The sequence below is a fragment of the Haliotis cracherodii genome, unplaced genomic scaffold, assembly GCF_022045235.1.
Source record: "Haliotis cracherodii isolate W230 unplaced genomic scaffold, xgHalCrac1.p SCAF_2, whole genome shotgun sequence".
In the NCBI taxonomy this organism is placed as follows: Eukaryota; Metazoa; Mollusca; class Gastropoda; order Lepetellida; family Haliotidae; genus Haliotis; species Haliotis cracherodii.
Window position 1 is genome coordinate 53860759 of NW_027266275.1, and position 12233 is coordinate 53872991.

Below are 12233 nucleotides of genomic sequence, written 5' to 3' on the forward strand. Positions count from 1 at the left end.
AATGTGCTATACCACGCTTTTCTTGTTTATTCCATTAATATATTTTATTCACTTGTTGAAATAAAAAACTTAGAATCACAGTCCGTGGAACTTATAATTTCAAATAGCTTAGTACTGAAAGACCGGACACGCATCAATCTTTCATTTACATTATGTGACGTTCAGTTGTGGTTGGAATCGAGACTACCTTTGCCAGTATGTAATCAAGAAAACAACACCGCTATCTCCCTCCCGCACAACACCGTGATGAATGCAGCAATCGGCACACACAGTGAGTGAGTTGGATTTAACGGCACCTTAACATTAGTTCAGCGACATCATATATGAGCATTTTGTAGAAGGGACACCCTGATTAAGTTTTGTTTGTTTGTTTTTTTACGCCGCACACAGCAATATTCCAGCTATATGACGGCGGTCTGTACATAATCGAGTTTGGACCAGACGATCCATCATGAGCATCAATCCACACAATTGGGACACGAGGACATGCATCAACCAAGTTAGCGAACTTGACCACCCAATCCCGTTACTCGCCTCTTACAAGCATAGTCGCCTTTTACGGCAAGAATGGGTTGCTGAAGACTTATTCTACCCCGGATGTTCACGGGTCCCCTGATTCAGTACCCCGGTTTGATCAGCACCATGCTCGTGGGTTTCACAAAAACGTCTTACCTGCATCACTTGAGGTTTTGCTACCTCAAGCTGACATTGTGTGTTATAACTGAAACATTGTCCAAAGCGTATAATATTTGTCAGAGACAGGATGTGTTTCGAAAACTTTAAAACAAGCACCTGTCTTCAGGACATTCAGCATGTGCAGCGATCGAAGGCTTTATCTGGGGGAAACCTGAAAAGACGATATTTCAAACGGTCTGTCGCTAATGGAGAAGGAAAGCCCGAAGTGATGCAGGTGAAAGAGGTTGACAGGGGCTGGCCAAAGATCATAATCAGTATTCGATCCCATGGACATCGGATCCTGATATAACTAAGGGACACTACATACTACATACTGACTCTACTTTGCCTTGATGTAGTACAGCACACACCGTTGCAAAGTGAAAAGGCCTAAAGCCTATTAACTGAAGAAGGTTCAATTCGCTAGTGAGTTGTCACGAGCAACAGGTTCTTCAATATGTCGCGCTATAACTTGTCTCTGACGTCATCGATCCATAGCGCGTCAGGCATGTAGTATTCGGTGTCAGTTTGAATTCAAATGTTTTTTGTTTGTTGTTTGACGCTGCACAATATTCCAGTTATATGACGGCGGTAAGGACCAGAAAATCCATATTGACAAGAAGACTCGAACCTCTTGAACAAATTGAGGGACCCGTGAAGATCCGGGTAGAGAGTAGGTCTTTAGCAATCCATGCTTGCCGTAAAAGGCGACTTTGCTTGTAAGAGGCGACTAACGGGATCGTCTGGTCAGGCTCGCTGATTTGATCGATGCATGTGAATTGCGTAAATGGATGCTCATGATGTCAATCAACCAACCATCTTTTTACGTCTTTTCGCATGACGCAACCATGGGGATGGAACTACCGACCTTCCATCCTCTAAGGAGAGAATTAAGTGTAGACCAATTGAAAATATCTCGAAATAATGAACATATATGCTGAACTCCACCACCAACTACGTATACATGTATACTCCATTGCTGGGTAATGGCCATGGAGAAACTTTTCAATATCGGAAAAAAATTCCCGGTCATGTGCGTCATCAATGATGGGATCGTGTGTGTGGAGTTTCAGCTTAGTTGATGCAGTTGTTTCGGAGAGGCAGACGGCACGCGCCGCACGACGGTCGACGGACGAACAGGATATGACATTTGCCCTTTGGGCCGGTGAGCACACAAGAAGTAACAACACGACACCAGCAATCAGTTTGCTATAGAACCCCAAAACAGAGGGGTGGTCGTTTGGTGTATCTATAGTTTTTATTGTAATCTATACAGTTACAGTATGTATTGTAAGATGTAAAACCATAGGTTTTCTTGTATTCTGTACAATTGCAGGTTTTATTGTAATATGTCAGATCATAGGTTTTATTGTAATTTCTTCAGCAATGGGTTAAACTGCAATCTGTACAGCTGTAGGGTTTATTGTAATCTGTACAATTGTATGTTTTCTTGTAATCTGTACAATTGCAGGTTTTATTGTAATATGTCAAATCATAGGTTTAATTGTAATTTGTGCAGCAATGGGTTTAACTGTAATCTGTACAATTGTTGGTTTTCATGTAATCTGTACACTATGTAACAGGTTTAACAATATTATCATAACTTTGTAAATACACATCACATTGTTTGAATATACCAATGTTATAACATTATGAATTATAGTAAACAGTAAAACGTAGTATGTTTTGTCAATTTTCTCATTACCACACACTGTTAAACAACAGATAGTCGTTTATACAAGAGAGCCGGTGCAAAAATACTATTAACCCAGCCTAACCACAACAAACTACAATTGGACGGATTTACTGTGGGCATTCTGGCACTAGCGATCGAACTTGGAACAATTACTTCACAAATCACCACACATTGTGAAGAATACATGCATTATGTATATATTTAACATGAAAACATTAATTCACATAGAGACTATATAATATCAACAATGTATTGCTACAGGCGTGTAACTGATGTAAACTATTTTTACACAGTAAAAGGTCTATTAGAAATACAATGATTTGACGTGGGAGTTATTGAATAGGCTTGTTGGTTGGTTTAAAATACGTGTTATTATGTGATTATCAATGACTATCATCAATTACAGTTTTTGCAAGACAAGCACTCGCTTTTTAAAACAGAATACTAATTCTGTTTGATAACCAAAATCAATCAAGACATTCCTTCCTTTGAGGTTAATAGTAGTGAGTATAGTTTCATGCCGCTTTTAATTGTACGGAATCATAACGTTCCTCATAGGAAACAAAAGTAAATGAATACACCACTGTTAACTTCATACATACATGTACAAAGAATGCGGTATGTCTCTTCCTTTCACCAATAAAGAGATGTATACTTTGACCTCTCCGTTGGTAATACACATCCTGCACATTAATTGCCATGCAATGACTTGACAACAATAGACTGAATATGAAGAAACAAATAGTCCAAAATCACATCATTGTCTGTCTTGTGTTGCAGAGGAAGCATCCTGGAGGTTTTAGACACAGGGTTATTTTAGCCTTGTTAGTTGGGGGAACACTCTGGCGAACTCATCCAGGTCCATATCCAGATAGTCGATGTCCTGTCGGGTGGTCATGAACTGCAGCTTTCTCGGGGGTTGGCGCCCCGACATTTCGTCCAGCCGTCGCTCTAAGTTGTCCAGTTTCTGGTGAACTGACGTCATAGCTGTCTGTAGTGTCTTGGGTTTGTTATCCTGCATTCGCTCATCGTCCTGCGAGTCTTCATTGTCTGGAATATTTCATAACAATATTGCTACTGTTAAATCGGTTTGTGTTTTATTCCTATCATGAAAGGTTAACAGTGTGGGTGTTTTAACGAATGTTTTAGCAATAGTCCAGCAATGTCATTGAATGGGACAGAAAAGGGCTCCACACATGGTACCCACGTGGATATTCGAACTCGGGACTTCAGCGTAACGAGCGAACACTTTTACTTTGCTTCACCACCGCTCGAAAGAACTTCATTGGGGTAAAGAATTCGGTGTCTTTTCTCAAATGTGACGATGTATTAATTACTATTACACATGATGCATCATGAAAAAATACATATGTATCACAGATCGATATATACTGATTTACACAAGTTACAGTTATTTATGATCAAGACATGATAACCAATCAGCTTCAAGTATATGATTAAAAACCGCAAGTTTTTGTGAGTACTCAATCAATATGAGGCAGAGAGTGCCAAAAATGGAAACCGACAACATGGTTTAAAAGAAAAGGTTTACATGTGAATAGACAAGTATAATACCCACCAGAGTACTTTCCCTTTGCTTTCGGGACAAGGCCAGTGAGGTTAATCCACGACCGGAAGTACCCCCACATGAAGGCCACGATTTCATACTCATTCTTCTCACTATTGACCTTGCTTCTCACTACACTAAAGGAATCGTTCAATATAGTGACGAACATGTTCAGCATCAACAGAACCACAAACATGATGTAGGCGAAGAAGAAGACTGGCCCAAGTGTCCTGTTGGCCATGGAGAGCTCCTCGAACTGGTAGTGTCCCAGAGCGAAGGACAACAGAGTCTCCAGGGATACCAACACACTGCTGTAGCCTTGAACGTTGGCACCGAACGTGAGGAACCCAAGGGACATGAAGGCGATGATGAAGCAGACAAAGACGACGGAGAACGCTGACAGCTCCTGGGCCGCCTTCTTCAGCGTCCCAGCCAACATGGACATCTTCTTGTTGAAGCGGAGCATGTGGATGACTTTGAGGATGGAGCCGAATATGACCCAGGCTAACAGAAACGTGAACAGTTCGTCCCACATTGCCAGACGCTGGAAGTTGTAGAAGCGGTCTGGAACGAGAGAAAGAATGGGACTAAGATTCAGGTTGATGTAGCAGCAATTTCGTGGATGTGGAGCGAGGTATGGTCAAGGGGTTTGCTTCAATTACTGATATACTTAATAACTTAAAATGACTGTATTGATAGGCAAGGGGTCTAAGCAAGTCAGCAGAAAAGATTAGGTTCGAATCCTCGAGTCGTCCCGGTATTGGTTTTTTGCTTGTCACCTCCATACCTGTAGTCGTGGGTCTCAGTGTTGACCATCCTTCTCCTTCAAGCGGAGGTGCAATGATATAACTGAAACACTGTTCCTAACGGCGTGAAACCTAGCTCTCCCTCACTCCAACAAGAGACGAACAGTGCTTCAAAGGAGGCTTGACACGTGACTATTGGTAGTCATATCAAGTTTGAAGCAGTTGAAACAAGGCATGATTCATATACAAAGTCACTTGACACGATTTGTCTAAGGTCATGATGACCCGTATTATACAAAGACAAAGATTCAGCTTGATGCATATGACTAATTACGTTTTCCAGAACTACACCTCAAACGGGCTCGAGGCTGTTTATATAATTCCTCTTTAAGCGTGTAGTTAAAGATCGGGCTCAATATCCAGTTTGTTGTTTAACGCCGAACTTAGCAATATTCCAGCTATATGACGTCGGTCTGTAAATAATCGAGTCTGGACCATACAATCAAGTGATTTACATCATGAGCATCAATCTACGCAATTGGGATACGAAGACATGCATCAAACAAATCAGCGAGAGTGACCATCCGATCCCGTTAGTCGCCTCTTACGACAAGCTTAGTCGGCTCATACGACAAGCATAGCTTGTTGAAAACCAAAACTAACCCGGATCTATACGGGTCTCGTTAACACGTGAAACCCATTTTTGGTGACTCCTGCTGAGCTGGAAAATTGTTAATAAGTCAATTTACTCACTCACCCATCCAAGATACATAAATGTTACCTCTTAGTTTTGTCACTTTCGATACGGCATACGTCGTCATGAGGTGTCTTCCAACGTACATCGCTACTGTAGTCAAAGATAGTAGCAGGATGGACAATTCCAGAAAATTCCAGAACTGTCGGAAATATCCCCACTTCTGCTTTTTCAGTATCTTACACTCTCTGATGAAGAAGTACACGATGAAGACCAACGTCAGCGCATCACATACCGCCACGACTACACCGTAGCCCCCCAAATAGGAGAAGAGTCTGAACGGCCTCACTATCACCTCCACCGCAGTCGACCCGGCGGGCATGATCTCCATCGTCGCCATGATCATAGCGAACATGTTCACGTTAGGATTATACACCGTGAACTCCGCGAACACCACCCGTGTGTATTTGTCAATCCACTCTTTCTCCTTCAGGGTGTCAACCATCTTCCTAGCACGCGTCTCACTCCCGATCAGATCCGCGACGTAGCCTCCAGCCGGGTAGACTCCCACCTTGCCGACGTGGGGAATACCGTTAGTCTTGGTGAAGGTCTTGTAGCCCCACGGGTAGTTGAGCGGGGTGGTGGGCGTGACGTTAGACAACACCCTCTGCCATCCTTCAAGGTAGAGCGTGGTGTCCTGGTTCTCCCAAGACCAGCCATGGCTACATTTGGCGAAGTTCTTCGGAATGTCTGCAGGTTTGTGGCACTGGCCTGAGAATATCATAAGTGGTTATTTCTATGGCAACAAAATTATAAAGTGATCTTAGCGTCACAACTGTAGCAGAGTTATTGAACGCGTTATTTTGAACATGTTTCTCAGCACACGGTCGGACTACACTTTATATAACGAATCCCAGTAATCTCTTGCAAGTTCTGACTGGTCTCTTTACGACATATTCTTGTACTATTGCTATTAAACTGGTGCTTTCCTATAGCAAGATATAGAGAATCTCGTCTCCGTACTATTTTTAAGAAACAACTTTCTATGGTACGTGACCGAGCGAAAGCGAGGTCAGACGCCATAATCAGTTCACGAGTTTCGTAAAAATGGAATCTACCGAAAATGTGCGTCGCATGTATTATTACCCGCTGTCAGTTATGTATTAAATGAAATTTTCGTTGGTTAACAGACCAAACCGAAACCGGTTGCAAATCCGGTTGCGCAAGAACACTGACATATTCCAAGGCACGGGCAGTGTTAACATTTCAATGCATATGCATACGCGATAATTAAGCGTTCCTACCATTGTGTCCGTAAACATGACTGTAGTAAGGTAACATATTGTTATTAAAGAACGAAAGGTTATTTAATGGCATAGTAATTGATCTCAGAACAGATGAAAAAGGAACACTCAGTAAGTCATACAGAGCCACTCTCTGAATCTCAGAGCTACAGTCAAACACTTCGTTCAGTTTCCTGGTTGCATTAGCTGATTTTACCCTATTCACATATTATAATACGTGTTACATCCCCGGACAAAATACTATTACCTGTAACGACTCTTTGCTGCCTGAACCTGACTGGTCCAACCCTGTAGGCCACCATGTTGGACACAAACCGCAGCCCTCTCTCCTCGAGAGGGGACCCATCAAAGTGTTTGTTGGCGTACAGGTTAGGTAGTAGGTGATAGCGGGTCCAGTTCCAGAAGTCATTTCCGGTGCTCACCTGCAGGTCATAACCTTTGCTCAGTATCGGATAACCTTTGCTGATCAACATCGTCGCATATATTGCTTAACTTGCTGTTCAGGTATAAAAGTCGCATTCATTGAATAATCCGGATACCCTTTGGATTAGCCCCGTTGTGTTTTTTCTTATTAACCTAGTCTATCTAATTGATCACCACATTTCTAGTAAAGGGCAAGTAAAGTCAACATGGCAACCCTGCAGAAGGGCATCTAACATATGACACAACTAAATGGTGAACTATATTCACATACACCGTACTGAGTAAAAACGCTTAAAATATATATCAAATAGTGAGTGAACATATGAATTATTTTGTACGATTTGGGCTATAAAAGGAATTGTAGGCATGAAATAGTATTCCAATGTGGCAACTGCGTTTTGGAATCCGATTACGGAGCGTGTGATTTTAGCACTTTCACTTGGACGTTTAGATACTTTCAAAGAATATTGAGATATTTTTCTCGGGACTATTCGCAACAAAATCCAAATCATTTTTTCCTTTTCTGGCCCTTTAATGTCCCTGCTTTGAGGTTGGTCTAGCTGATTAAACAGGTCCAATTTATTGATTTAGCAAGTCGCATGTATTGAATAAACCAGTCTCATTTGTTGAATGACCCATCTGCGTTTATCAAATAACCCAGTCGCATGTATAAAGTAAAGCTGTCTTAGACATTGAATAACCCAGTCGCATGTATAAAGTAAAGCTGTCATAGACAGTGAATAACCCAGTCGCATGTATAAAGTAAAGCTGTCTTAGACAGTGAATAACCCAGTCGCATGTATAAAGTAAAGCTGTCTTAGACAGTGAATAACCCAGTCGCATGTATAAAGTAAAGCTGTCTTAGACAGTGAATAACCCAGTCGCATGTATAAAGTAAAGCTGTCTTAGACAGTGAATAACCCAGTCGCATGTATAAAGTAAAGCTGTCTTAGACAGTGAATAACCCAGTCGCATGTATAAAGTAAAGCTGTCTGAGACAGTGAATAACCCAATCGCAATTATTGAATAGCCTAGTCTTGTGTATGAATAACAGTCCAATTTATTGAATCTATTGCATCTATTAACTTACCGCCTTACCTTATGTATAAGCCCGGTCCTCTTTGCTGATCAACCTGACGCCTATTTTTATTAACGAATTGGAAACTACCAATGAGTTAATAAGTAGTTAACTAATATATCATTCAGTTTTCTGGCCAACAGCCAGACGCATTTCTAAATCCATTTAAAATCAATTATTTACCCAAATGCCCTTGCTGATTTATCACTTCGCCTCCATTGACAACTCAATTTTCATAAATGTTCAGTTCACAATACATACCTTGGTGAATGCGGACGTCCCAGCTATCATGTTGAGGAGGTTGTCTTTGATGAGGAAGGAGTTGGGGTCCCTGTTGTGGACGGACACCATGAAGAGGATGATGAGGTAGAGGACGTAGGCGACCACCTCCTTGATGACAGACATCATCTCGACCTCCCTTAACCGCTTCGTGCGAGCGGCCTGGAGAGCGTTTTGGTCCAGCTGAGGAACTGGCATCTTCGGCCGGGTCACTGGCGTTCAGAAAGGAGTGAGTATGGGTTGGGGTGCAAGGGTACACAGACAGTGGCCTTCAGGAGTAACCCTGAAGGTGGCAGCACTGCACGTCAAGGTCATGTCATGATGTCAAGGTCATGTCATAAGTCGAGGTCATGTCCAGTGGCTGAATTCGAGTACTATTTCAACAATTTCCTTACTAAATATGCCGCAATTTTAAAAAACACATTACTTCTCATCAAACTCATGTTGGCAGTCTTGATGTGACAATACAATGTTAGACAAATTATTCCCTCAATACACATTCATATCTACCCATATCATGCATAACATTACACAGCGAACTTTAGAAAGTGAGCTATTGATTGAGTTTGAAGGTATGACCCTGCAAGTCGTACTTAAGTGGGGGCCGTGGTTTTAGAAGTATAGAACCCACGCTCTAACCACCAGGCTAACCCAGCGCCTCTATGTAGAAGGTGTTTTACCCGACTCGGGTGGCATGTTGTGAGTGACCTCCTCGTCAGGCTGAGGCTGGATAGCTCTCGGGTCTTCATCTTCTGGAAGGTCGTCCAACTCGGGCTTCTTGACAACCCATGCGACTATCACCGCCACCACAATGATCTGAAATAGTGAGTGAGTTCGGTTTACCACCGCTTTGAACATCACCTCTTATATACATGATAGCATCATGTGGGATGAAAGTCCAAAACGATACACTTTGGTGAAACCCACGAACACTGGCATGTTGCTGAGACATGATCAGGACTAATCTGGGACTCAAACAGGATCATAAGTCTGGCACACCCATGGGAGCAAATTACGTAGCGAATCGCACCTAATACCCCGTTCACATGCACGACATCTACTGACGTAAGTAATTTTGCACATGTGTAACTATACATACGTGTGTATATGTAAGTATACTATACGTTCACATGAAAATCAACTTATGTGTGTAAATAAAGTATGTAAATTGTGTAAGGCACACATATTCGTCAGTCTGTTTCGTCAGACTTTCAATACAAAACAGGTTGTTTTCCAATCAAAGTTGAATGAGAAGAGAGTTACTGCACCGAAAATTTTCGCGTGAGGCAAAATGTGTTTGATTTCGTTTGTACGCAAAGGTTTGACACCTTAAAACCTAAAGAAATCACCGTCCGCTCAACTCTGCATAAACGCATAAAAGTTGGCAACTGTTGACAATTTGTTTCGTGTTGGCAAAAGAGCAGATATTTATCAGATCTTCCACTTACGTTAACATAAACGTTCACATTGCAACATATACACACAGTGCAAATTTACATTAATTTGCACCTGCTCCAGGCATGATGCAAATTTGCTCCTGGAGTAAACACGTTCACATGACAAGAATACTCACGTATGTATTTCTACACACGTATGCACATATACACACATATGTATAGAGGCGCATGTGATCGGGGTATTAGATGAATGGGGCGCCCGTGACCCTTATGAGATAGTAATGTTGTCTGTAAATGCGATATTTCCTTCAAAAGCTGGTACTCCTACTTATAGGTCACTGATACCATCTTGAGTATTTGGGGCTTTGTAGCTATTTAAATAATTTAGAACATTTCAAATAAAACCATACACATATCGTATTAAGCAATGTTTGTTCATTATTCAAAATACAAATTTGAGGCAAATGTTTAAGTCGATCTCACGGTTTATTCCTCTAAGTTTACACTAAACTTGCGTTTACAAGATCACCAAAATATTTTTTTTCTAATTTACAGGTCGGGTAGCCTAGTGGTTAAAGCGTTCGCTCGTCACGCCGAAGACCCGGGTTCGATTCCCGACATTGGTACAATATGTGAAGCCCATTTCTGGTGTCCCCCGCCGTGATATTGCTGGAATATTGCTAAAAGCGGCGTAAAACCATACTCACTCACTCACTCTAATTTAAAACAAACTGTAATTTCTAAGTATGCTCATGAGGCACCTTGGTCTTTTTGTAACAGCGCCTTTATGAATATACCTGTTGCATTGACACCGTAATTCAAGGAATTTCGAACCCTGTGATGATGGTAATGTCTAACCTTTATTGGTTGGAGCAACAGCACTGACTGCCCCACCGACAGCAACATAGATGACAGCCAAGCGTTAGACTTCACCTTTCCCCACTCCATGCTATACAAGAACGTAAAGAAGGCAGACACTGTCGTACTTATGAACACGAGCAGCCACGCTATATACTTTGTCCACCATGGGAAGTATTTCTTCTTATTACGTTGAGGCTTGGTCTTCAGCTTCTTGATCTTCCTTTTGGTCTTTAGTGTTATATCCCCTGAGCTATGGGTGTAAGACGTGCTCAGAGGGTTGGGTGACTTTCCCGGGGTGGGGCTGGGTGTTGTAGGGTCGGGGGACAGAGTGCCATCGTAGACTGTTCTGATTGGGTCAGGACACGTAGAGGCAGAGGTTGATGGACGGGGGGTGCTGATCTTGAGGTTTTTCTTGAGGAATCCGTTGTCGACCTTGCTGTTGGTCTTGGTCTTGCATCGTCTAAATATCTGATCAATGAGGATGTTCACAGGTAGTACGACGATGCTGCTGACGAAACTGACGTAGAGTTCATTAAGGGAGAATTTGAGAGGTCCCAAAGTAAATGAGTAGGCCGCGTCGTGTTTGCCCTCGGTTTTGTAGAACATGGCGTCAGCCAGCATGGTTGTTGCTAGGAGAGACAGTATGCAGGAGACTCGCTGTACTCGGGTAAAGTTGCTTCTCTGGGGTCGGGCAAAAACCGAGATCCAGAGATGCGAGTCAGTGAGGCTCTTCTTGGTGTTCGAGAAGAAGAGGTGGTTGAACGTGAGGACATCCCCGGTGCCGGCCACAGGCATCACCCTGTCAACCATGCCGTCATCCTCCTCAACCGCCAGCCATCGGTTGCACAGGAAGAAGAAACTGGAAACACAGAAAACGACGTGATGCGATGAACCATTACCGTTAATCTAGCCTAAGATAAATACGAACACACAAGCGTGACAGGGATGAGAGACTTTTAGATTTGTGGGTGTTATTGTGTATTTTGATGCACGAGAATTATTTTGAACCAACGACGTATGCCGTAAATTTCAAATTTTAATTTATCCTCACATTGCGATTGAATACTCCATAACACACATACATCTGACAATATATATGATAAAACACGTTCTCGTATCGCATGCACGATTAACATCTCCAAGAACACGGGGATATTTGCGTGTGTCCCTCACCCTGCAGGTGTCACCTCACTGGGGCTACATGTGTCTCATACCTCTCCCCCGTCTGCAGATCGGATACGACGACTTTACTAAGATACCAGCCTTGTTGTTTGCCCTTGCCGGAGTTGTCGTGCCACATTCGGAGGTAGGACAGAGGGCCGAGGCACTCGCTCACGCCCATCACGAACTGGTTGACACTACTGCGGTTGAATACCTTTGAACATTATGAAGTCTGTCTCAACATGTCGCTCAATTAATGTGGGTCATTGTACAACCTGTATTCAATACGTTTACGGGTTATTTCCAAGTTAGATTTTAATTAACGCCGCTTTTAACATAGAATGTAGACAGA

At 42.4% G+C, this 12233-nt stretch overlaps 1 protein-coding gene across 1 annotated transcript in view; it reads right to left on the reverse strand.

Annotated features, from left to right (window-relative positions):
* Positions 1–1916: 1916 nt before the first annotated feature.
* Positions 1917–12233, reverse strand: part of LOC139468228 (polycystin family receptor for egg jelly-like) — a 39220-nt gene continuing 28903 nt past the window's right edge. The window contains exons 22-29 of the mRNA XM_071250058.1: positions 11935–12095; positions 10718–11579; positions 9143–9278; positions 8445–8674; positions 6930–7104; positions 5466–6149; positions 3951–4502; positions 1917–3421 (exon numbers count right to left, since the gene is read on the reverse strand). Coding sequence (XP_071106159.1) covers positions 3183–3421; positions 3951–4502; positions 5466–6149; positions 6930–7104; positions 8445–8674; positions 9143–9278; positions 10718–11579; positions 11935–12095 — 3039 coding nt within the window. The 3' untranslated portion in view covers positions 1917–3182. The remainder of the gene's footprint in view (positions 3422–3950; positions 4503–5465; positions 6150–6929; positions 7105–8444; positions 8675–9142; positions 9279–10717; positions 11580–11934; positions 12096–12233) is intronic.